At 36.7% G+C, this 27803-nt stretch overlaps 2 protein-coding genes and 2 pseudogenes across 3 annotated transcripts; all 4 read right to left on the bottom strand.

Moving 5' to 3' along the window:
- Positions 1–479: 479 nt before the first annotated feature.
- Positions 480–13718, bottom strand: LOC130713465 (disease resistance protein RPV1-like; annotated as a pseudogene).
- On the bottom strand, positions 10740–20435 carry LOC130711571 (disease resistance protein RPV1-like; annotated as a pseudogene).
- A 147-nt stretch (positions 20436–20582) lies between these two features.
- On the bottom strand, positions 20583–22562 carry LOC130711573 (40S ribosomal protein S7). Its single transcript, XM_057561252.1, has 6 exons — positions 22421–22562; positions 22160–22243; positions 21996–22069; positions 21773–21896; positions 21037–21219; positions 20583–20887 (listed from the first exon to the last, which is right to left on the bottom strand). The coding sequence occupies exons 2-6, from the start codon at positions 22232–22234 to the stop codon at positions 20768–20770; spliced, it is 576 nt and encodes a 191-aa protein (XP_057417235.1). The 5' UTR covers positions 22235–22243; positions 22421–22562; the 3' UTR covers positions 20583–20767.
- Positions 22563–23906: 1344 nt separating this feature from the next.
- Positions 23907–25843, bottom strand: LOC130709952 (transcription factor MYB62-like). 2 transcript variants are annotated; one of them, XM_057559083.1, is made up of 3 exons: positions 25433–25843; positions 25168–25285; positions 23907–24834 (listed from the first exon to the last, which is right to left on the bottom strand). In XM_057559083.1, exons 1-3 carry the CDS (start codon positions 25584–25586, stop codon positions 24216–24218), a joined length of 891 nt encoding a protein of 296 aa, XP_057415066.1. In that variant the 5' UTR covers positions 25587–25843; the 3' UTR covers positions 23907–24215. The 2 variants fall into 2 exon arrangements, with proteins under 2 accessions (XP_057415066.1, XP_057415065.1); XM_057559082.1 differs by having other exon boundaries at positions 25156–25285; positions 25433–25837.
- Between the last annotated feature and the right edge of the window lie 1960 nt (positions 25844–27803).

Genomic DNA, 27803 nt, shown 5'->3' with positions numbered 1-27803 from the left:
GCTTTTAGTTTTTTTTTATTTGACTTTTGTAAGACGTACTGGTAATTATGTTGCAGACTTTTTAGCGATGAATGCTTCTGATTTCCCCAACTCTGTTTGGGTGGAGGAGGTTCCTTATGTTGCGGATCACTTGATGATCAATGATGTATTGGCGTCATCGCCCGTTTTGAACTAATGTTATTTGCAGTCAATTTCAAAAAAAAAAGTACTGGAATGTAGAAAAAATTACTCATAAGAAGTGTAGACAACTCACCGTTCAATATCACAAATTTAATTAATAATCCAAAATCAATCAAAATGTTGACCAAAAATACAAACAACAGGGGAAACTTTTTTCTTTCTCTATTTATCCCCCTCTCTATCTTTACATCGTCAATCCCTGCAGCAGCAGTTTTGCAAAAAATGAAAAATAGTATGGAATCCATAGTTTGAGTTGGGTTTCAAATTTTAAACAAAAAATAGCACAAATCTAACAAAAATACAGAATCAAAACATCATTCATTAACACAGAATACATGTTGCAGAAAATGTGTCATTACCCCAATTTGTTCATGGATTAATATACATATCAGACTCGGCACCTCCATATTAGTTTGAAAACACCAAAGTTAATAACACAACAGAGTTGTGGGGTGTCCACCAAATCCAAATGAATTTAATGAAATCACCTATTAAAGTTAATACAGAAAGAAAAACAAAAAGTTAAAAGGAAGTCACCTGGCTTGGAAGCACAACATACCCAAACCAAGATCAATGACAAATAACATCTTATCATTAGCTGTTTCAGGTTCACCGAGCAAAAACTTTTTTCGATTTTATCGGGATATGGTTGTGGTTCACAGCAAAACCATATGAAAGCATGCTTCACCTTACAGGCTCTCTCTCCCACTACGTTTCATCCAAGCCATTATTTGAAACTCAGAGACACTTGAAGAGTCAACAAGGTCACCAAAAACATCTTGTTCTTTGGTATACAGAGGGCGTATTCCGCACTCTTTAACCTCGAGAATTTCTTGACGGTGTGACATATACTTGCTGATCTCAAAAGTGAATTTGTGGAAACTATAGATCACTCTGTAGATGCTTGTAGGGTCCATTAAGTAATATTTCCATAGGAATGTGTGATCTCGCACCATATGTCCCATTTGACGACCACTGTAAGAGAAAGAGTCGTTTAGCCGGTCATCGTCTAGAAGGATGTGTGTGCGACCATCATATTCAAATGTTAACCTGCATCTAAAATAATCACATTTTATATCTTCTTGCAGAACAACACAAATTGCAAAACCAGTGAGCCTGTTATCATTGCACAAACTTAGAAGATCTTAATCCACAGTTACTGAATTTCCCGCGCCACGATAAGAGAACCAATCAGGAACTGCACTCCCTGGAAAGCAATAGTACACAAACCTAGATGCATCCTCAATGATCCTATTCCTTGCATCGGCCACAACATCACCATGAGCCCTTAGATCCTGTTCATCATTATTGGTTAAATGAAATTCGAAGGTACCCTCTTTGGTATCTGATGGGTTTGGCACCACTCTTGTTATGGATGGGCAATCAAATGCCAATAACTCTTTCAAAAATGGTGGAAGTTGTGGGATAAAGACAAGCTTTTTGCAATCACTTACATTAAGTGATTCCAAGCTTGAAAGATGAGCAATACTATCTGGAAGGTTCACGATTTTGGTGCCTTGCAGTGACAATTTCCTTAATGATAGCATGCGACCTATGTCATCTGGTATTCCTGTTAATTTACCACAGCCTGAACAGTCAAGCTTAGAGAGAAGCTTTAGATTACAAATGCTGTTTGGAATAATCTCAAGCTTTGAGCAAAACATCAAGCTCAATTCTCCAAGCCCCACCAAAAGGTGCAAGGATGCAGGTAGTGCTTGAATTGATGTTTCGCCTAAGATAAGCACAGCTAAATGTTCCATTGTCTCCATGATTTCAGGGAATTTTTCCAAATTTTTGCAACAATTCAGATCAAGTCTTCTAAGCGATTTCAACTTACAAAGGTCGATTGGAAGGCTTGTAAGGGATTCACAACTAGAGAGAATTATTTCTTCAATATTTGGAGACTTAGAAAGGTCTGGTATTCGAATCAGTTTCCAAGAATTACTAAGATCGAGCCTTTTCAAATTTGGTAATTCCTGATGTGAAAAGTAATTGATTAGGTGACATAAAAATGTAAACCTATACAGATTGCAAAAAGAACAAGAGTACTATATTGTTATACAAACTACAAGCATGGAGAACTAATTTATAGCATTCAATTCCACACTGACAAGATTGAAAATCAAAGACTATTCCTAACAAAAATACAAAGCAACATAACATAAAGCTTGAAGTACCTGATCGTTCTCCCAAAATTGTTCAAGATGGATATGGCGCATACGAAGTTCAACAAGATTTTCTGGGCAAAAGTCCAGCGGCAAAGATCTTTGAGGAAATTCATCCCAATGAAGAACTTTTAAACTATCAGAAAGACTTTCAAGAACTTTAGGAATGACAAAATGTGGTTCACTTTCTAAACCATTCGGCAAAGAATAATGCTTATGAAAATAAAGCATTCTCAGATTATGCATGCTATTGAAAAATTTTCGATGTACTTTAACATTTTGTATTTGGCTGATGTCGAGGAATATACAATGGATTGCAGCTTTCCCCTGAAAGTAAGCAAAATGAATTAGAGACAAATAAACATGAAATGATTGATGTAGTTGTAGGAAATTTAATAACTGTTAAGTGCTTTGTAGTATGTGAGAAGTAAATCCAAGAGTATGTGTTATCAAATGGGGCTTGAGGTGCAGAAGAATATACCTTCTTCATTTTTAAAACCTTGCAAATTTCAGTGTGGTTCCATAAACGACTGCGTTCTCTAGGATCATGGACACATTGTCGACAAACAATTTCTTTTCCCATTTCCAGTATTAGATCATGCACCATGACTCGATCTCCCAAAATAGATATAAGGCACCTATCTTTGAGGAATCTCATTGCACTTTCAGCCTTGAAACCACAACTATCTAGCAATTCCACTACTCTATTCACAAAACTGCCTGCATGAAAGCAAGCTATGTCAAGAAATATGTCCTTCTGCAAACGGTCCAAGCCCTCGTAACTTAATATCAACACATTAAAAATATCAACATTGGGAAGCACTTTCAACTTTTCCAACTCATCTTCCCATGTTTTCATCTCTTGACCACAAAGCAGTGAGCCTAAAACTTTGAGAGCTAATGGAACCCCTTGAGCATATTGTAATACCTTTTCTACCAAGTCTGCATAACTCTTCACGGGAAAGATTTGTTTAAAGGAATTTAAACTGAAGAGCTGTAGAGAATCTTGGTAATCCATCTTCTTGACTTCATATGTTTCATCAGCTCCAGCATTCCTAAACACCTGCATGTCTCTGCTAGTCACAATGATTCTACTGCCCTGGCCGAAGTTTCCACACCCCCAATTAATTCTTGAATTTGACTCGAATTTTTGACGTCATCAAGAATAAGGAGAACCTTTTCCCGTTTGACCCTTTCAATTGCATAATTTAATCCATTTGACTGAATATCTTCCCCTAGAAGTTTTGATAAGTATTTTTTACGTAGAGAGTCTATTCCATCTCTGTCTATTTCTTGCTGAGCATTCACAATCAAGCATCTGGAACTGAATTGGGATGCCAGTTTGTTATGTACTGCCTGAGCCAGTGTAGATTTACCTATTCCTCCCATGCCCCAAATTCCTATGATCCGAACACCTGCTGACTCAAGATGCAACAAGGACTCGATTTGTGTCATATGCTTCTCAATTCCAACCATTCCTTGAGTATCACTTGGAAAAGAACGATTCAATTTACTTAAAATATTTTCCACAATACTACGAAGAACCTTGGTTTCTGGGCTGGAATATATAAAAGTAACTAAAACATTAGTCTTCCATTCTACGATATGAATGAAGAATCGAACAACATTTGGTAGGGAAATATAATGATGTCATATTTGTTGCTTTTAATTTGTAAAATAGAGATCACAACAATACTATACACACCAAAACCGTTCTGATAGTAAGCAAAACAATATTCAGATACAAAAATCAAACTATAACATACAAAAATATTCATACAAATGAATGAATTGGAAATATTGAGTTATTTAACTTTTAAACCTTCAAGTTTATATCATTTCCCTAACTCATCATTATCCTAAAATATTTTAATAATATGTAAATAATATATTAAAATTGATTAAAAGTGCAATATTAACTCTAAGTTTAATCAAGGCCAAAATTAGTCACCTCTTGTCATCTACACCCGTGCCTTTGAGTCCAGCTGAATGGGTTAGAGCAAGCTTCCACTTGTTTATTTCTTCCTCGTCATACCACTTTTGTTTGATATGGTCAGCGAAAGCACTTTCATAACTCCCTTCCTGATACCTAACAGTTGCTGGTTCCACATTGTAGAAAATCGGTATTATATGCCTTTGATCATAGTATCTCACCTTGCATTCCCAAATCTTCACAAGTTCCTTCAAACACCAGGAAGAAGAAGCATAGTTTTCAGAGAAAATGATGACGTAAATTCTGGATTCTTCAATTCCTTTGTAGAGCTCATCTGAGATCTCATTGCCTCTGTCAATTTTGTAATCTATGAACGTTTTGATCTTTTTCCTGCAAAGTGCAGCATGTACGTGTGTCTTCCCCTCTAAAGCTCAAAAACACATCATATTTTGTAGGAGGAGCAGGAGGAAGAGCCATAGCAGCAGCAGAAGAAGAAGATGATGAGCTCTCAGACTAGATCTAGATCTGGTTTTTTGCAATTAACAAGAAGAAGAACAACAAGTACTGTGCCTTCGGCGTTGCGTATTGAATTATTACCTACTCACCCTTGTCTCAGCTTTTCCTTTTCCGTGCATCACGCTTCACGCGTGGTGGTTCAATTTTTTTTTTTTTATGCAAAGTGGTTCAATTATTTATTATTTGGTAAACTAATTATTCATTTTTCAAAGTTGGTAATTAATATTAATCATTGTGTCCACTTATTTTGCATTTTAATTCTCTCACATAAATCCTTGTTCAAGTAGGTTTTGTCTACTTGAAACAATTTAAGGCATCAGACTAATCTATTTAATGGACAGAGATGGAATAGACTATTTAATGAGACTAATCTATTTCATCGGGTAAATGGTCACTTTGGTCCTTGAAAGTGTCAACCGGCTTCACATTCGTCCCTGAATGAATTTTATTCATCTCGCGGTCCCTCAAAGTGGCAAATTTCTGTCACTTTAGTCCTTGACGTTAAAAAACACTAACAGAGGTTAACAAATTCCGTTTTTTAAAATTGAAAAATCATTTAATTAAATTAGAATAACAATCGAACTAAAAATCTAATAAATTAAAATAGAAAAGTACAATTAAGATTCAAAATCTCCTTCTTAACCATTTCTTCTCCTCCCCCACCTCCAATCACCCCATACCTCTTTCAACCCATAAATAATCAACAATATTATGCCTTATGGGTAATAATATTCAGCTTTTAAGCCATGAAAATAACAAGAAGAGCAAGTCAAGAGGAGACGGGGGTAAACAGAAGAGTGTGAGGAGTGAGTGACCCATCATCCTCCGCCACCGACGACTCCTTCCTCCGGCCTCACCTCCCCTTACATGCGCTCCACCCGATACTCACTCGTCCTCTCCTCCATCCTCCTCTCAACTTCAACCAAAATGCGTTACGGTGTATATCTGGTTCTGAGATCTGAGTTTCAAGGTTTCATCTGGGTTTGAAGGTGAAACCCAGACTCAAACATAAACCCAGAACAACTGGTCCCAGATCGAGAGTGAGAGAGAGAGAGAAATGTGTGGGAATGTCCTTGTACATTATGCCTATGTGATTTTGAACATAAATCCACCTGCAATTGTTGATTTTGTCTGAAAGGTGTGAACTTTAGTGGTGCAGAAGCGTGGGTTTTGGGGGGTTTAGGTGGTGAGAGAGAAATAGAGATGCAGAGACATAAACAGGTGAGAGGGAGGGAACATAAACAAAGTTGAGGATGAAGATGAAGAGTTGAGGATAAAGGGTTCTGAATTTGGGTGAAGATGATGAGAGAGGATAATGATCTGATGAAGATGATAGGATGAAAGTTTTTTTAAACGTGCTGATATGGTGAAGTTGGTGATGAAAGGATTGAAGAAGAAGATGAAGAAAAAAGAAGTAAGCTGAAGAAGATGAGAAGGAGATTAGGATTTTGTGTTTTATTAATCAATTTTTTGATTAATTTGTTTTTTCTAAATTTAAATTAATGATTTCCAGGTAAAAAAATAAAAAAAGGAATTTGTTAACGTCTGTTAGTGTTTTTTAACGTCAAGGACTAAAGTGACGGACGTTTGCTACTTTGGGGCACCGCGAGGTGAATAAAATTCATTCAGGGACGAATGTGAAGTCGGTTGACACTTTCAAGGACCAAAGTGATCATTTACACCTATTTCATCTATTAATCTATTTGAGTCGGTATTTATGGCAGCTTTTGTGCACTAATACCCGTTTTTAACCGCTTTAAAATATGTTGGTGGCGATTTAAACCATAACAAAATACACTGCAATAATTAACATTTTTAGTGGGGCCAAACCCTGCAGCATGTAAGGCCCAAGTTTTTAAGCTTATGCTAAGTGAATAAACTTCCTATTCACGATTAGGGTTGATGTAATGTGAAGGGAAACCTGAACGAAAGTTTATTAAATGAAATATATTTATGAAGGAGAAAGTTTAGGAAAAGTTCAAGGATTGCATTCAGATCGATAAAAGTTATAGCACGATCGTTTTACGCTTAAACCTAGGTCAGAAACCCTAGTATATAGCTAATTTTCACTTTTAGGCACGACGGAAGTTAATTCCAAAAATCTTCAGAGAAATGTTAGAACTTCTCTTTTTCCATATATCACAATCGTTTCGAGGCGAAACTCTAGAATCTACGAACGTCCGATTCCAATCATCGGAAGTTTGCCGAAACCGAATCCCTGGTATTTCAAAACCCTAGAATTTCTCGACAATGAAGACTTTTTCTATTCAGAGCTTCAAATGAATATTCTACACGCATACACCCATTTCTCTTGATGATTTCAATCTTTCTTCAGAAGGAAGTTTTCTATTCCGACATTCGATGCAAAAAGCAACTTATCGGGTAAAATAGTTTTATACCGACTATGCTTTAGTTGCCAAAAATACAAGGAGACCTCTTTATAGTTTTGGAATTCTTTTGCCAAAACATATCTATTAATTCATGGAGAATGAAGCCGGAAAAATCAGATTCGCGAAACTTTCATTTTCCCGCGAATTTCCAACCTTTATATATAGCAAAGAAAGGAAGAAAAACACAAATTCTCCTCCATTTTCTCTCCCAAAACCGCGGCCAAGAACAAGGAAGAAGGAAGAAGAGTTTTTCTTCATCGTTTGCTTGATCGTTGATCCGTTAGTTGCTACTTCAAGGCTTCGAGGTATAGTCGCTAATCCTTACCTCTGATCGCTTTTTCCATAGCTTTTCTGTAGAGTTTTATGAGCGGATAGTTTATGGGTTTTTGCAAAACTATCCTGAATCTTTCATTTCTGATTCTAAACCTCTTCCTTATGCGCCCAAGATCACTTCTGCCGGGTTAGATTTTCCGTTATGTCGCCGGAATTCCGCCGGAATCAATTTGAGCCTAAAATACCCATTTTTGGAGTTTTTGGTGTAAAGCTTCAACCTTTAGGCTGAAAACTATCGCCTTAGCTTAGTGCTAGTAGGATTAGTTGTCATAAACGTCGTTGGTGACGTCCCTGCAAAATTTTATTTTTGGGATTTCAGTTTTGAAAAATCCTAAGTTAAAAATCATGACCAAAATACCCCTGCGACAGTTTTTGATCCGATAATTTTTTCGAGCTCAGAATACCCTTAGTTACGGCTTATGAAAGCATAGGAACCAAGTTTGATCGAAGAAAAATCGAGCCCCATAATTGCACAAAGTGGCCGAGCCCTATTAGGGGGGAGGAGGAAAATTTCCTTTTCCGAAAACTTGTCTTTCGCGCTAGATTATCGTACCTTAGAGTATAGATTACTTCGAGTAACCTTAGTAAGTATCGATAGTTTAGTTTTCGATAGATTCTGATAGTATTTCTGTGGTTTTGCTCTAAAGGTGATTTTGAGGAATTCCCAGAGGAGCAAGCCTTTGATTGTGAACAAGTGTTAGGAGATCGTCCTGGAGAATCTACAGGTGAGGGCTTCTCACTGAATCTCTAGTTAATGCTTAGGGTTGATGTTTCGACATTGTTTACTGTTTATGCACTGGAATTGTGTGTGATTGGAAAATGTTTTCTGAGGCTTCGGCTGACAATGTAGATGATTCATCTACTGAATGTTTTTGAGATTGACTTACATGCTATGTGTTATGTGGGTAATCTAGGATGTGTGGTGCATGCTTTATATGCTAAGTGCTAAGTGTTTATGATGCGATTTATCGATATATGACATGTTGTTGATTGTGATGAATTGAATATGCTCTGTACTGGAATCTGAGTTTCTGAACGGTGAGAAAAGCGGGCAGGTCATGCCGATTTTATTTTGAGAGTTTTGAGGAAGCTTGAAAGGACGAATGAGATTCGGGCCTTGTTATGATGTTTATGGATCGAGACATTCTCTGGAGTCATTTGGGGATTAGGAGATCCCGAGAACTTATAGGATTTGCGATAAGACTAAAAGGATAATTATTTTGTAAAGAAAACTCATAAGACATTAAACAACCTCTAAATCTTTAAGTAATGGTAATAATCTCGGAAGGAAGCTTTGGATGCAAATCATAGTTTTGGAAAACGAGAAGTGTCGTCGGATCCCAGCATTGAGAAAGTTGAGAGGCTTCGAGTATGTAGATGTTGTGGTGCTGTTGGAGCAGCGTTTGTTGTTGTGCTGTTGGAGCAGCTATTGTTGTTGTGCTGTTGGAGTAGCTATGTTGTTGGGTGTATCTTCGACTTTGCGGCGCGAATCCGTATGTCCAAACCCGACGGGTTGGGCCGATTCGGCAATAATTGTTGACACGCGCGAATCCGTATATTCAATCCGATGGATTGGATCGATTCGGCGGTAGTCACTCAGGCACGCGTGAGTCCGTATGTTCAATCAGAGGGATTGGATCGATTCAGCGATTGCCATTTTACCTCGCGTGAATCCGTATGTTCAATCCGAGGGATTGGATCGATTCAGCGACAACTTTTCGACACGCGCGGATCCGTATGTTCAATCCGATGGATTGGATCGATTCGGCGATAGTCATTGGACACGCGCAACGTCCGTATGTTCGACTCCTTTGAGTGAATCGACTTGGCGTTGTCATTTGTTGCGTGTGCGAGTCCGTATGTCCATCCCGATGGGTTGGATCGACTCGACATGCCTAATTGTGGGAGTTGCGTGTGCGAGTCCGTATGTTCAACCCAAGGGGTTGGATCGACTTGACATGCCTAATTGTTGGGCTATCCTGGGGATAAGTCCGGGAAACCGGTAGTTTCCGAGTATGTGATACTCTTTGCTTGTTGAGCAGTTGTGACCATCGGATTGAGATGAGTCGGATGATCCGGAGATCATCATGAGTTACTATGTTGATGTGAAGAAGTGTCTTTTGTCGCAGAATCGACTTTACCTTAGGGTAAGCTTTTAGAGACTTTAATTTACCTAGAACACGTGGCGACGTGTCGAGTGAGAGTCGGAGACGTTGTTTGACTAATCATCCTGCATTCATGCATACTGATTTAGTTGTCGAGTGTGATTGTTATTTGTTAATCCTATTTGGAACATGTTAATTGTTATTATTGCTGTTAAGTTCATTATGGAATATGCAACCCTAGGATGTTATCCCTAGCTATAAGCCTAAGTGGCTATTCTCTTATCTATATCTATTGGTGCTATTATTTATGTCATTCTTTGGAGTTGACCCTCGCGTCTTCTGTGTGTGCTTTGGCGGACAAACGCCCTTTGTTAGATGTTGGGATGCTGGAACAGGAGCGCATCGCGATAGCGAGCGGAGGACGGATGGTGTACATAGACTAGGTCGTTCTGGATTTCGAATTCGGACGACGATCATGCTAGCATGTAGGTTTTAGTGCTGGTGTGAGCTCCTCGAGATGGGATTAGTGTAGGAGTAGAGTCTTAGCTCTGAACATCATTTGTTTTCTTTGGGGACAGGGTAGTTTCCCACCTATAGCTTTTTGTGTGGTTCCTTTACGGGAATCACAGAGAGTTGGTTGGACTTAAGAGGTCTTGTTTTAGGCCATCTGGACTGACTTATTCTTATTTTGAGGGACAGTGTTGCAGACACCTAACCTTTCTTTTGGATTATACCTTTTGCCTATGGGCGTTCTTTTCTACTACTTTCCGTCACTGGAGGTTACTCGTGACGAGGTTGGGTACTTACAGCGGGGGTTGTAAATATATATTGTATAATAGTTTTATTGCTTTTCGCATTTGGGTTTTATTTAATTCAGTCTTGTCTTAGTTATTATATCGAAAAAAAATATTCACGTATTTCCGCATTAAGTTTACTTTTGGTTACTAAAGTGACGCCACCGAAATCGGGGTGTTACACAGCACATGTGGGATCAAACCTGGCACTCACACTCACTAGTCACCACCGTCAATAACTTTTTTAGTGGGGTTAAATCCAATTCACTCATATTTTACACCAACTTAAAACTTATTTTCAGTTTTGAGAAGAGGGCCTGAAATTCATAAGAAAAATGAATTTCATCCACCACCGATGAAACCAGTCCTTAGTACTTAAAAAAATTAGGAAAAATATACAGCATAAAAGAGAAATATTTAGACAAATTTAATCAGCATACACCATACGTAACTCTAGAACAAATTCAAAACTGACAGAGGAATTGAAACAAGCCTCTGCAATGGAATACTCAATATCCTGTCTCCAACTTGTATTGGGTGTTGTACAGCAGAACTTTCTTTGGTGGCCTCAATATCCTTCGTGTGGCAATACAAATTAGTGAATTACATTCCTAGAAGTTTAATGAATTACACTGATCAATAAAAAAAACTACTCAAAAGTAAAGATTAATTGAGATAAGATTGTTCAGCAAAAATTTATAACGAGGGGGCAAATAATTGGTATGGGGTAATAGGAAAAGGTCACACTGAAATTTCTCAGGACTTAGAAATAACAAAGATTATCATGCCAACATGTAATAATGAATAAATTGCACTCTCAACTCAAGTTGAAGCAATCATGTAATGTGGTCTGTGGGATACTAGGATATGTATGCCTCTTAAGTATTTCATTAGCTAGATTGTGTTTGAATTTCATTAGCAGTAAGAGAAAATCGTATGGTTCCTAGAAATTTAATTAGACTGAACTTGCCTTGCCACTAAACTTCTTCTTAAGCTCCCTGACTAGCCTAACATGAATCTTTGCCTAGCCTGAGACCGTCGGGCCAGCCCCATCACCGGTTCAATTTGAAGACAACAAACTTCATAGGCAAAAATGAAAACTTCTTTCACAGACACATGTTTAATCATGAGAATTCATTTTCCAACATATACATGTACATTCATTGACATGGTAAAGAGACATTTTATCCTATAAGAAAAACTTCAGATAGTTGATTGAACAACACGATAACTTAAGAAGTTGATAGGAAACAATAGCTCTACCTTCATAATCTTGGATCCATCAACTCGAAACCTCACGCTTCCCAACAATCTCAGCAGGCGATATGACATCCCCCAGCATTGCTTCATAAACAGCAGTAAGGGTTCGGGTGCGGAGAGGTTGAACAGTAGAACCTTCCTTTGGTAGCCTCAATAGAATTACATCCTACAAATTTAATATGATTCAAACAGGTTGGTGGAAAAAAAAACTTTAAGCTACTCCAAACTAAAGATTAATCAAGATGATATTGTTCAACAAAACTTCTTACTGAGGGGAAAATACTTAGTAAGAGATAGTACGGAAGGGTCACAATGAAATTTCTCAGGACAGAGGAATAACACAGATAATCCTGCCAACATGTAATAAATAAATTGCACTAAAAGTAATCCTGTATTGTGGTTTGTGGATATTAACTCTACTATTTCAACACAGAAAGTAAAACACAAAGTAAAAGCAAATTCACAGGGCTTAGAAGCACAACTTACCAAAACCAAGATCAAAAAGAAGCAACATCTTATAACTAATGTTTGACAAGTAAAATTTTCTAGGTTCTACAAGTCCATGAACAAACCTAATTCCATGATACGAGATTCATTTATAATAGTAACTTCTCAAAACCTTGTCATAAAAGCTGGGAATATTAGGCTTGACAGGATCCAAAAGACTATCAACAAGACTATTGACTTACCATTTCAAACGGAGATCCTGAAGAATTTATATTGCCTCTGATGTCACACCTGCAGCTACATTTGGTGCCATCCTGCACAATGCCAACAATTTAAAGGAGCAGAAATGGTAAGAACACAAATAAATTGCAGTTAGGAAAAATAGCAAGTCAAACCTATGCTGAGATGAGTTATGTTTGAACTAATTCCATAAAAACCTCCAAATAACTCTCTTTTTCCACGTCTCCAGACTATTTATCTCCCTGTTTGAACTGCAGCAAAGTCAAGCCATGCAAAGATTTTGCATATCCAAGTAAACCAACTTTCTCATTAGTATTTTGTATCCTATCTTTGATAAGCATAATTACATGCTAAGCCATACATGGTACAACGGATTGAATATCAGAAAAAGAAAAATATAGAAGATACTTTTGCTGATTTTTCAACCGACATCATATAGTTGTGCTCTCTCTGAAAATGTTCAAAAGCAGTAGAGGCAATACAGAATCAAACTATAATTCATAAGCAATTAAAGATTCAAGCTGTATTAAAAAAATTGTGCATTAAATTTTAAAATGGATTTCAAATAAATTGTCAACCCACAATTAACATGATATGCCTAAAGAACTTACAAATCATGGACTCAAATAAAAACACTTATACATTGGAAAAATAAAGTGCAATCAGCAAGTGCATCAACGACATCATTCAAAACAACACCTGCCCAACTGACTCTTCAAACTCAGTAGGCTCAGCATCCTTATCTTTGTGAATTTTCTTCCGTGATGTGCACATCTTCACAAACTGCTGATAAAAAATAGAACTTGTGAGTGCATACAAAAAAAAAGGATTCCCCATTTGCATATAACCCTAAATTAAAAAAAATAATAATAAGTAAAAATGATAACTTTTTAGTTTGTATAAATAGTTACGTAGAAATTATTTGATCTTCATTGTAGTGTTAAATAAAGCTTTTTTGGCTGTTATTTTTAACTATTATATCGAAATTACTCAAAAAGTTAATGTACATTAAAAACTTAAAATGGATATCAAACTAACTGTCAAGTGTCAACCCACCAGAACTCTACATGCACATGCCTACTACCAAATCATGGACTCAAATAATATGAGTACTGAGTAGGCTTTAGTGATGACTCGTGCTCAACATAAAGTGGGGTCAAGCTCACCAAGCAGCACCTGAGCACAGAAATTGAGACCACAGAGTTGTGGGGGTGTCCACCATCCAAATGATTTTGAAGTACCTGTAGCAATAAAAATAATCACTAGCAACACATAAATTAAAACACAAAGTAAAAGCAAATTCACAAGACTTGAAAGCACAACTTACCAAAACCAACATGGCTGAGAAGCAACATGTTATAATTAGCTATTCCAGGTTGAACAAGCAAAAAACTTTGCCAGTTTTAGAACTCCATGGACTAATCTAATTCAATCATATGAGATTCTTTTGTAACAGCAATTAGTCAAAATCTTGTCATAAAAGCTGGGAATATTAAGCTTGACAAGATTTCAAAGATTGACTTACCATTTCAAATGGAGTCATGGAAGAATTTATATTGCCTCTGATGCCATGTCAACAGCTATATTTGGCGACACCCAGCACAATGCTAGCAATTTAAAGGAGCATAAATGGTAAGAATACTTTGCAGCTGCGTTATAACAGATCAAGTTGACAAACCATTCCATAAAAATCTCTAAATAATTCTCTTTTTCCACATATTGAAACTAATTGTCTCGTGTTTGAATTGCAACAGAGTCACACCATGCAAAAGATTTTGCATATCGAAGTAAACCAACATTTCCATTAGTATTTCGTATCAAATCTTCATTAAGCATAATTACATGCTAAGCAATACATGGTAGAACGGATTGAATATTGGAAGAAAATAATAGCAGTTACATTTGCTAACTATTCAACCAATTTCACAAAGTTGTGCTCTCTCTCAAAATATTCAAAAGTGAAAACTTTCCTGGTTTTACAACTCCATGGAAAAACCACCTAATTCATTGATACGAGAATCATTTACAACAGCAATTAGTCAAAACCTTGTCATAAAAATAGGGAAATAATATTAGATTGAAAATACCATTAACACAATTATTGACTTACCAACCATTTCAAATGGAGATCTTGAAGAATTTATACCTCTACCCTGCATGATGCTAACAATTACATTTACAAGGAGCAAAACGGTAAGAATAGAAAGGAATTATTACAGATACGAAAAGACAGAACAATTCAAACCTATGCTGTGATGAGTAATGTTGACAACACATTCCATAAAAATCTCCAAAGAACTCTCTTTTTCCAAGTCATGAAACTATGGTCGTGGTTCACAGCGAAACCATATGAAAGCAGGTTTCACCTCACACGCTACCTCTTCCCACTACGTTTCTTCCAAGTCATTATTTGAAATTCGGAGAGAGCCAACAAGGCCATCGATATCATATTTTTCTTTTGGTATAAAGGGGGCATATTCCACACTCTTTCACCAAATAACTTGTTTCAGAATACAGCCTATATGTGTTCCTAAAAGTGAAGCTGGAGGCATGAAAGATCCCTTTGTGGACCGACTTCGTTAAGTAAGATTTCCATAGGAATGTGTGATCTCTCTGTCCCATTTGTTGAGCACTGAAAGAGAAAGAGTTTCTAAGCTGGGCTTCCTGGGGAAGGGTGTATGTGCGGCCATCAGATTTAAATGTTATTCTGCATTGAAAAGGACCATATCTTGTATCTTTCAGTTGCAAAACGAGACACATAGAAAAACCGATGAGCCTGTTATCATTGCACCAATTTAGAGAATCTTTATCCACAGTTACCGAATTTCCATTGGAACGATAAGGGAACCAATGAGGAACTGCACTCCCTGGAAACAAATAGTACACAAATCTATATGCATCTTCACTGATCCGAAGCCTTGCATCAGACACAACATCACTACTAGCACTTGGATACTGTTTTTCATTACTGGTGAAATGAAATTGGAAGGTGCCTTTTTTGGAATCTGACGGGTGTTTGAAGGTTGAATTAAAAATCACTCTTCTAATAAATGGGCAATCAATTGCCAATAACTCTTTCAGAAATGGTGGAAGTTGTGGGATACATTCAACCTTTCTGCAACCACTGATATTAAGTGATTTCAAGCTTGAAAGTTGAGCAATACTCTCTGGAAGGTTCACAATTTCGGTATAACTTACATTAAGTGATTCCAAGGTTGAAAGATGAGCAATACTCTCGGGGAGGTTCACAATTCTGGTATAACTTACATTAAGTGATTCCAAGCTTGAAAGACGAGCAATACTCTCTGGGAGGTTCACAATTTTGGTATAACTTACATTAAGTGATTCCAAGCTTGAAAGATAAGCAATACTCTCTGGGAGGTTCACAATTCCGGTATTCTTCAGAATCAAGTTCCTTAATGATGACAAGCAGCCTATGTCATTTGGGATTTCGGTTAATTTACCACAACTTGAACAATCAAGCTCAGAGAGACGCTTTAGATTGCAAATGCTGTTGGGAAGTGACTCCAGATCCTGGCAAAATCTCAGAGACAAGGTTTTAAGAGCCACCAAGAAGTCCAAAGATGAAGGCAGTTGTTTAATTGCTGTTCCTGCTAAGTTAATGAAAGTACAACTTTTTGCAGGCTCCAAGATCTCTGGGAAGGTGTTTAGCTTTAAGCAACCTCTAAAATTGAGTGCTTCCAACTTCAATTTGAAAATGGTGCTTGGAAAAGTTTCAAGTGATTCACAGCAGCTAAAGTCTAAATTCCAGAGTCTGGTGAGGCTTCCAATGGAACAGGGAATGATCTCAAGCCTTGGGCAACCTTGCAAGATCAGTTTTTCAAGCCCCACCAAACAGTGAAGGGATGAAGGTAGTTCTTGTATTGCTGTTTGGTCTAATTCAAGCACCGCTAAATTTTCCATTGTGTTGTCAATTTCAGGAAAAGTTTTCAAATTTGAGCAACCACTCAGAGACAACTTCGTACGCTTGAAATATCGTGAGGGCCCATCATCTTTTAATACCTCTGTTTCCGTACAAGTTCTTTTGATTGAAAACGTTTTGAGCTTGCGACAATTATCGAGCCCCACTTTTCCACAAGATTTCGATAGAATATTGCTAGGAACATTTAAACTCGTAAGCTCACCACAATCATTTAACTCTAAACATTTGAGTTTGCTGAGAAAACTCGAGGAGTGAACTTCAATTAAGCTTGCACAACCACCAAGATTTATTTCTTCAATATTTGGGAACTTAGAAAGATCTGGTATTCGAATCAACTTCCCAGACTTGCTAAGATGGAGCCTTTTCAAATTCGGTAATTCCTGATGTAAAAAGCCTTTTTAATATAATATATACTTTTTTGGCTATGAGATGACTATATGTCTAATTAGCTCAACTATCTACCAGTTGTACACCTTATTTATTTATATATAATTAAAAAAATGACATGCGATAAAAATAAAATAAAGAGAAACGAAGGGGAGATAGCCAATAATTAACAAGGGTAGTATAGGAATTAAACATTGATAATTCACAAATTCTATTAAGGGTATTAGTGTAGTGTCATTGGGGAAGCTTTGCCATCTAGGTAACTTTGCTAGTAAAGGCTAAGCTCTATATGGCTTATGATGTTTGCCAGTAGTTTCGATACAAACACACTCTACTTTCTTTTTCATCTCAATTTCACTCATTTTTCTTTCTATTTTTTTGTATTTCCTATCATTTCACTTACCATATCACTCATTTTTTTTGATTTCCCTTCATATTTAACCAAGGTGAAAGTGTGTGAACAAAACTTTAATGTATTTGTAATGGGTTGACGCAACATTGTGCTTTCTATCAATTCAACTTTGGCTTAATAAAAATTACTTATGAAAAATTATTAGGACTTGGTCCGTTATGTTTTGTTCACGTACTCAGTCTAGTTTGTGTTTTCTTTGTATGTTGTTAGTTCCTCAATTTTTACTGCAATTCATAGCTAAAATACAAAGGAACGCAACATAAAACTTGAACTACCTGATCATCCTCCCAAAGTTGTTCAAGCTCGCTATGAGGCATATCAAGTTGAACAATATTTTCAAGACAAAGCGGCAAGGATCTTTGAGGAAATCCATGCCAATGAAGATATTTTAAACCATCCGGAAGACTTTCAAGAAGTCCAAAAAGGGTCACATTTGATTGAATTTGCTCAGAAAAATATCCCTTATGAAAACAAAGCATTCTCAGATTAGGCATGCTTTTAAAAATCTGAGGATGTAGTTGAACAAAGGTTTCCGTGCCCATGTCAAGGTATATACACTGAATTGCATTTGTCCCCTAAAAGTAAAAGTAAAAGCAAGGAATTAAAGATGAATAATAACATGAAAGGATGTGTAGTTAGTTGCAAGAAATTAAATAACTGCTAAGTACTTTGTAGTATGTGAGAAGTAAATCCATGAGACTATATGTGAGTTATCGTGCAGGGGTTGAGCTGCATAAGAATATACCTTGTCCTTTTTTAATACAGTGCAAATTTCTTCATGGTTCCATAAACGACTACGTTTTCCAGGATCATTGGCACATTCTTGATGAACAATATCCATTCCCATTTCCTGAATTAGATCATGCACCATGACTTTATCTCCCAAAATAGATATCAGGCCCCTATCTTTGAGAACATCCATTCCAACTTTAGCAGCGAAACCAAAAGCATCTATGAGAGCCACTACTGCATCCTCATCCCAGCCTACATAGAAGCAGGCAATGTCAAGAAATATGTTCTTCTCTTCATCATCCAGCCCATCATAACTTAATTTCAACACATTGATAATTTGACGATTGGGAAGCTTTCGCAGCTTTTGCAGTAGACTTTTCCATACTTCCCTTTCTTTATCATAAAGCAGCGAGCCTAAAACTTGGAGAGCTAATGGAACCCCTTTAGCATATTTTAATACCTCTTCTACCAAGTCCGCATAACCTCCCACGGGAGTGTTTGGTTTAAAGGCCCTTGATATGAAGAGTCGTAGAGAATCTTGGTAACTCATCTCTTCGACTTCATATATTTCATCAGCTTCAGCATTCTTAAGCACTTGCAGGTCTCTGCTAGTCACAATGATTCTACTTCCCTGACCGAAGTTTCCATGCCCTCCAATCAATTCTTGAAATTTTCACATCATCAAGAATAAGGAGAACCTTTGCCCGTTTGAGCCTTTCATCTGAAAAACCAAGCTCTGATGAGTACTTTTGACGTAGACGGTATGTTCCATCTCTGTCTATTTCTTGTTGAGCATTTTCAACCAAGCATCTGGACTCGAATTCGTCCGCGAGTTTGTCATACAGTGCCCGAGCCAGTGTAGTTTTACCTATTCCACCCATGCCCCAAATTCCAATGATTCGAACAGCTTCTGACTCAAGTTGCAACAAGGTCTTGATTTGTGCAATATGCTCGTTAATTCCAACCATTCCTTTATTATCACTATCACTTGAGATGGAACGATCCAATTTTTTTAAAATATCTTGTGCAATATCATCAACAAAGTTGGATTCTGTTCTGGAACATATAAAAGGAACAACATTTATAAATTGACTAGATCAGATGATTAAGAACAAAAACATGATTAACGGTGGAATTAACTAAAAAAAGTAGTCACCTGGCAGCTTTTAAATCCCAGCCGGAGATTCCAGCAGCTTCGGTAAGAGCATCCTTCCATCTCTGAATTATTTCCTTGGGTACTAACCGGTTTTGATGCTTCACAAACGCATCAGCATAAGTCTCTTTCTGATGCCTAACAGTTGCTGGTTCCGCATGGTAGAAAATAGGTATGACATGCCTTTGATGATCATATTTGTTCTTGCAATCCATAATCTTGACGAGTTCATCCAAGCACCACGAGGAAGAAGCATAGTTTTCAGAGAAAATGATGACGTAAATCATGGATGCTTCAATTGCTTTGCAGAGTTCAGGTGAGATCTCATCGCCTGTCTCTAGTGATCTGTCATCTATGAAGGCATTGATTTTTTTCCTGTCAAGTTCAGCATAAAGATGACTCATGAAGTTCTTGCGCGTATCTTCCCCTCGGAAGCTCAAAAACACATCATACTTTGGTGGAGGAGCCATAACAGAAGCAGCAGCAGCAGAAGATGATGAGCTCCCAGACCTTGGATTCACAATTTCTTTTCTTGATCTGATTTTTGCAATTAAAAAGAACAAGAGTCTGATCAGGTTTTGCTTCATCAGTGGCAGCAGCACCAGCAGCAGCAGAAGAAGAGCTCCAGACATTGGAGTCAAAATTTGTTTGCTTGATCTGGTTTTTCCAATTACCAAAGAACAAAGTGTATTCACCACTCATCCATTATCCGATCCATCCTTTTGATATTTTATATAGGTCTTGTCTCGCTTTTTTCCTTCTATTATTGCTTTTCGCGTCACGCTTTCCGCGTGGTGGAATCTGCTACATCTACCAATACATATACATGCACAATATGTATCCAAGACCATGTTAGATAGTCATTACCAGCAAAAAGCTGATGCTCTGAAAACTCTGCTTGGTTAGAAGACATCCCGGTGGGCATGAATTAGCATTTGCTGTCAAATGGTGTCATGTAGCAATCACTCTCTAGTCTCTATTCTATTATGAATTTCCACTTGTAATAATGTTCAAGCCTAAAGCTACTTTGATGTGCACAGGCTCGCTTTTAAAAACTACTTTGATGTGCACACCTTTGCAATCTATTAATATAAGAAATGAAAATTCATTTTCTTCTCACCTACGTTATATTATTCTTTTAGGAAAACTTGATATGCAAATTGATAAATTAATCTTTCAAGATTATTACCGTTCACGGTGCATATTATCAGTAAAAATGGGTTAACGTGCAGTTTTAGATCCAATTCATCAAAACACTTGAACCATGTCGCCAGAAATAGCCAGGTGCAGTTTTAGATCCATTTCATCAAAACACTTGAGCCATGTAACCCAAAATAGCCAGGTCAGCATAAACGGTTAAAAAATGGATGGAGTTAACGGTAGGATCAAAATTGCACAATTTACAAAATAGGGAGACTAAAATTGCGAGAAAATAGGTAGGGGGACTAAAATCCCTGAATCATGAAACCAGAGAGACCAAAAGGGCAATTAAGCCATTTCATTGTCAATTGACTTTTTGGAATAATGACAAACTGAGATCGTAGCTTGGGTGTGTATGCAACAGATTAATTTCAAAAAGATTATCTATTAAGTTTTACGAAAAGAACCTGAAATTTATAAGAAAAGTAAAACTCATCCGAATGATGAAACCAGTCCCTGGTGCTTAAAAAATCAAAAAAGAAATCCAGCATAAAAGGAAATTATTCAGACAAAATTTTAGCCAGCAGACACCATATGCAACTCTAGAACAAATTCAAAGCTGAGAAAGGAATTGAAACTAAGCCTCTGTGATGGGATACTCAAACACAACATCTTTGCCAGACAGCTTCCTGTACACTGCGGCAAAAGTCTCCAGCTTGTACTCAGTGTTGTTTCGTTCCTTTGGGTCCAAGAAAACCTGACCAGAGAAGCACAATATACAATTAACAAGGGATGAATAAAAACTAGTACAAGGTGAAACTAAGTTGCAAACTTCAAAGGCAAGTGATAATAACTTTCAGACACATGATTAGCCATGTGAATTTATTTTCCAATATAGCTCTCTACCTTCATAATCTTGGATCCATCAACTCGATACCTCACACGTTTCCCAACAATCTCAGCAGGCAATACGACATCCTCCAGCATTGCTTCATGAACAGCGGTGAGGGTACGGGTGCGGGGACGTTGAGCAGCTGAACCTTTCTTTGGTGGCCTCAATATCCTCCGAGTGGCAATCAAAATTACATCCTACAAATTAAATAGGATTTAACTGTTCAGTAAAAGAAATTAAAGCTTCTCACAAGTCAAGACTAATTACCATGCCAACATGCAATAAATAAATTAGGGGCAAATACTTTGTAAGAGCTAATAGGGAAAGGTCACATTGAAATTTCTCAGGACAGAGGAATAAGAGATGTTATCATGCCAATATGCAATAAATAAATTACACTCTTCACTCAATTTGATGCATTCCTTTATTGTGGTTTGTGGATATAACTCTTTACAACCAGGTTACAACAAAAAACTCCTCGTGATCTAGTGTTTGAAATTCCTTTAGCAATGGTTAAAAGCATATTTACAGAAATCCATACCTCACTATGAAGTGCACAAAAAGAAGGCAATATAAATTCAAACGATAACTGAGTCACAGGCATGACGAAAGATTCCTCATATTATAAAAAACAGTCTATCAGGCCATAATTACATCAGAATGGCCAATGCAAGGAGCATGAACACAGTATCAAATGTATTCAAACTAACAAAAAAACAATACCAATGACAACAAAGCTACTGAACATACCTTGCCACTAAACTTCTTCTCAAGCTCCCTGACAAGCTTAACATGAACCTTCCTGAAAGCTTTCCTCAATCTGTACGGCACATGGATAACAACAGCCTTGCGGTTCCCAGAAACATCAACTTGTCTGCAAATCAGTAATACAAACACAAGTCAAAATACAGACAGAAAACTCACAACCCTTCCCACACACACACAGAGAGAAGCAAGTACTACTCATCCTTACACTGCTGAATTGATGTATAAATCCTTCAAATCACTTTTAAGCTCCTGATGGGTATTTTCCAGATCAAACAATGCCTGCAACATCAAAGTTCAACAAATAAACATTAACGCATTGAAATAAAGTGCAATTAGCAGCTACATCAACAGCAACATTCAAATCATCACCTGCCCAACTGTTTCCTCAAATTCAGTAGGCTCAGCATCCTTATCTTTGTGGATTTTCTTCCTTGATGTGTACATCTTCAGAAACTGGTCACAAATAACAGAACATGTGAGTGAATATGAATTCCCCAATGGAAATTACCCTAATTTTCACCCATTCCCCAAAAATAAAAATGAAAACTTTTCTTCCATTCCATCACTGATATCGAATATTGAATTGCAGAACGCGTAAAAAGCTAAAAGGGTCTCGAGTTCACTCCTTACCTAGACGAGATGCAAGCACCGGAGAGATCTGCAGCAAAGAGTGGAGTGGGAGCACTTGCAGATTTCGCAGCAATGTGAAAATTAGGGTTTGTGATAAAACCTTTGTTATATGGACTCATTGAGAGAATAAGATTGGGCTTGGTCCAATAAATCTTGGTCTTAATTTGGGCTCTCAATAATGTTGATATATGGATAAACACAAAAATAACCTTTCATTTAGCTAATTCTTCACCCTAATTCCTTTTTTAGAAAAAATGAAAATATATATTAGAGTGTATGAATAAATAAATTAATTAATTTCTAGCATTCGATCATGTCACATGAGGTGACAAATAATTGTTGAGAGTTTAAAAATGTTTACACTAATCCGGCATTGTATTTTTGTATTTGAGACATATCAATTTAAATATGATTTACAAGACACTAGTGTTATATGGCACGATATGAAACACACAGACAATACTAAATGGTTTATTATGACTTTACAAAAAACTAAATGTAGAATTAAAATTAAAATAATAATCAGAATACCTATGTGACTATGTGAGTAATCTTGTGGTTTGTGTTGTCAACGCCTGGTAATAAACAACATTAGTGTTTACACAAAGAAAAATCTTAGGGCGCCACTACTCCCAAAAACTTTAGGGTGTGTTTGTGAATTTTTAGGAGAGGAGAGTGGAAAACTTTGAGAGAAGGGGAGGGCAAGAGATGGGGAAAGAGAGTAAGTGATTGCCTTGTTTAAGAGTTTAAAATTCTCCAAATAGAGGAACTAGAAAACATAACTAAGAGAGGGTTTTGAAATGTTAAAGGTTCATGAAGCTGAAGTTTAGTGAAAATTTTATAGAATTTGAAGAGGTTTGTAGGATGTGATATTAGGGGTTGAAGATTAAAACATTTGAGTTATTTATTTTGGATGAAAATTGATCTAATTGGTGAGTTTTAAGTAGGAAAATAGTTCAAATTATTTTAATTGATTCGATTTACAAAGATTTTAGGTAGAAATGAGAATGAATTTTAAATGAAAAATTAATGGAGGTTAAACTGTAATGATTAAATAAATTCAAGAATTCAATTTACACATTCACAAGAGACTAAAATTACACATTAATTAAAACAACTGCTTATCATTTTAATTCTACACATTATGATCGAAGTCTATAACACACACAATTGGCTTATGCTATATTATACACTCTTCCAAGATCAATTTTTAGAAAAATAAGATCCTCTTTCAAACAGAAATTCCAGACCAATGTATAACTTCAATTGTGATTTTTTTTCATTTGCAACATTACATGTTTCTCTCTAAATTTTGCATCTTTCTAATTTATTCTCCCCTTATTCGATCGTGCATTGAAGGACCCTCTTCATTTCATCATCATAGTAGTTTATTAGCACTTGATTTTATCATCACAGTACTTTTCTCAACTTAGCACTTCAGCACAAAATACATAGTACTCATCTGAACAGAGGAATACAAGACAAATGGACTTAAAACAGTCACCACCTACATTAGTTAATTTAATGGCTAATCAACAATTGATTGTGTAATAAAAATAACATATATCATAAAACACAGTATTTGGGTTTTTCCAAAAAACTAACTGACGGGTAGTTTATTCAAGTGTTACGTGTTTAATTCCACTTAAACATGATCAAGTTAAAGTCTTGTGTATGGAAAAAAAAAGTCTTGTTGGAAGAGTCTGTCAAACACTCAAACTAGGATATGATGAATCCTGCCTCGAATAGTAGCATCTAGTGGAAGATAGTATGTGCTGAAAAAAAAACCAAAACCTTATTGCAAGTTTCTAAATTGCCACAATTCATCCATGTTCCACATGCCACATGCAAAATCATTGTGTACCCAATTGCTTTCTGCCATGTGACAATCACCAACTGAGAATTGCACATCCTCAGTTACTTTTACAGCTCCCATTTTGAAGGTATCCATCTCAAAGCCATCATATGTGAATGTGTCAAAGTCATTGTTATCTAAGGCATGAAATTGATTAGTTGTATATCCCAATTGCTGAGGCACCTTTGGGATATTTGCTGACTCGGAAAAGGATTTGCATGAACCATTGTTGTGCTCATGTTGATCCAAATAACTGGGACCTGCTTCATTCATACAAGGTCCCTCCCAAGGGATTGGTGTTGGTATTGTTGAATACTGAGAAACACTATCAGGAGGCAAAGGAATATCCTGGTTTTGGATTATGGACATGGCTGAAGAAGATGATTCTTTTGCTTTCTGAAGCAATTTTGGCATCCACAAACGCCTAATAAGTGCTTGAAACTCCTTGCTATCTGTGTCAATTTTCAAATGCCTTGCTTGTTTCTGAATCCGGGTTCTCCAGTAGTTCTTGATTTCATTGTCTGTCCTGCCTGGCAAATGCTGTGCAATTTGTGACCACCTATAATCATAAAAGAAATAAAAATTCAGAGGAAGGGTAACAATTTGGAATTGACAAGCATGTTCATATTGGCATGATTTCCTTCATTGCTACTCCCAACATTTAGCTCGTGTTTAAATTTTTGTTGAACTCGGGAAGGATAATATTTTTTAAATTGACAAGCATATTCATAGTGGCATGATTTCCTTATTTGCATATCCCAGCATTCAGTGAATGTTTTCCTGTCAACGTGACCAAATTTTACTTTTTCAATCCACATCTACGTGACAAAACAAACATACATTTAGTGGAGCTCAAGAATTAAACGTATGGGATAAGCACCTGTTTCCCCACCTAGAGTGGAGTTCAAGAATCAAAAGCTGCTCTTCTGGTGTTAAATTTCCCCTTTTTACATCTGGTTTTAGATAATTTAGCCACCTTAATCTGCAACTTTTCCCTGTTCTCTTTAATCCTGTCTCAGAAAAGGGAAAGGAAACTAATCAGAATTAGCATGAAAATTGTTAAAAAAAACAATGAAATAAGTACACAATCTTGTATATATCAGCTAGTAACCATGTAGTTTGTTATTTGTTGCTAATTTGGCTTGTCAGTATGTTACCTGAACGTTTAGCAAGCAAATTCCAACGCCCTTCCCCATGATTAGTAATGTGTTGGGTGAGCATATTATCCTCCTCAATAGTCCAAGGCCCTCTTCTAAGTTCATTATTATCATCTTCACTAGAACTGCTAGCAATGCTCTTTGAAGAAGACATGGCCTTTCTCACTAAAACTTGAAAACAGCGTGCACATATATAATCTGCAAGATTTGAGCAGAATAAAAGTAAACTCGTGTTATGAGGTGCTGTAATAGCCGTCGGTAACCGGTAAAAGCCGTCGGTAATGTAGGTTTCTTGAGGGTTAAAAAGTTGTGGGTATTGACTTCATCAGTAAATATTACTGGCGACTTTCCCCATTTTAGCCATCACTATTGTACCGACAATCATGCATGCCTCTAATACACAAGTTTTTGTTTAGCTGTGAAACTGCTGACAGAATCACACCGGTCATAGTAAAAAACCATCGGTAATTGTCAATATTTCTTAGGTAATGTAACTTCCGTGTATAATTGATTTTGTGACTGAAGTAATTATTTAAGTGGATTATCAAATATGTATATATCTATAGAACCATCTAAAAGTGATTCTGGAAATAAGAATTGATTCAAAGGCTCCTAAGTGTGAAACAGAACGCACATGAAGTAAATTGGCTTACGCAAGATACGTGGTATAAGATACTGTATCCCATTTTGGTGTAGAGTTCAGGTCAAAGTGAGTAACTATACACTTTACTACTTTTCCAAACGATAAAGCCTACTGCAGCTAGCTACAAATTCCATACGACAGCTTCCATTCAGCTTCCATAGTCATTGGCACAGGAAAAAATGGAAAGCAAGAAGGATAGGTGCATTGCTTGTATAATTGGTATATATCTTATTCTTACCTTTCTTTCTTGGCAAAACGACACTTCTTAATTTGGAGTCATCTGTCAGTCATACTTTGCAAAGCGACATTGCTTGTATAATTGGTGGATTAGAATCATCTCATCATGTTAAAGAGTTCAAATTTTCTGTAGGAATTTTAGCAAAATTAAGAAATTACTTCCATCGGAAAGAGACTATTTTAAGTGTATAATAACATTTTTAAATATGAGCGGTCTGATTATTATCAACAACTTACGATCATCCGACTAAGTCGAAATTAAGATGTTGTGACCGCGGGATCAATCCGGGCCCATGTTGAAACTGTTAATTTTTTTTTGCAAATCTCTCCCTTCGTATATATTAAATAAATAAAACTCCTATGAATATTTAGAGACAAATTAAAGCTTGACATATTTTTTGTGACATAAGGGGAGGATCTTGATCCAATAGACTCAAATTAAAGTTGTTCTGAGTCAAAGAAGAGACTCAAATGAATTGAATTCCATACTGATCAATCAATACCACATGCATGCTGGCATTGAGAAAGTTCTTCCCCATTCTTTACCATAAATAATTTAGATTATGCATTTCTTATTTGGAACTGATTTAAAATATTCCTAAGTGTCAAGAATCAGTCGATGTCGGTAAAAGCAAATAACTTTAACATCATCGAGTCCCCAATTATATGCTTATATGACTAAGAGCTCAAAGGTAAAAGCAATTGCCTATGGTATGAGGTTTGGATAGTTTACCTGACTTCAACCATTGTGAAAAAACAAAATTGGTATCAAGAAACAATGAAAAGAGTTGAATTTAAAAAAAAAGCATGAGAATAAGAATAAAGTAATAAGTCCATGAGTTTTTATAAAAGAAAAAACGATATTCTCAACGTGAACATATGAATGCAACATGCACATAACTATCAACTATCAAGGCATTGAAAATTAGATGGCTGATATAAGTGCAACAGTGACAGAAACGTGCTTGACTTAACAAAATTAAATAACTGATTAGATTGAACATGCTCAAAGCGTGCAGTTATTGTTTATGGAAACCCTGCTTGGAATCTTAGAACATAACCACCTTAATTTTCTTGTCAATTCTCGCTACGTGGTCTCCGTTTGTCCAAAAAAACCCATGTGTGTCTGTCCTGGACTATACACTAGAAAAGTCTGCTACGGTTTTTCACTGCTGCTATATTTGACTTGTGCATGGGTTGCAACTTTTTCAGCATTTCCTGCTGTTGATAACGGGTGGGAGGTCCTAAATTACATTGTAACCACCATTGTAGCCACAAAGTAACCGGTTTTGAAATCTCTGTTACAACATGACCGGAATTGCAATCGTCGGCAATTCAGCAACTCACCCATAGTTCACAATCGTGGGCGACTGTAACTGCAATTTAAAACATATATTTAGGTGGGACAGTCACATAATAACTGTGGATGATGATTGCATTTTCTTAATTTATGTAGTAACATGTATGTTTAAGCACAAGATAACACTTCAA

Source organism: Lotus japonicus, chromosome 4 (assembly GCF_012489685.1).
Source record: "Lotus japonicus ecotype B-129 chromosome 4, LjGifu_v1.2".
Lineage (NCBI taxonomy): Eukaryota > Viridiplantae > Streptophyta > Magnoliopsida > Fabales > Fabaceae > Lotus > Lotus japonicus.
This window is presented reverse-complemented; position numbering and strand designations above follow the sequence as displayed.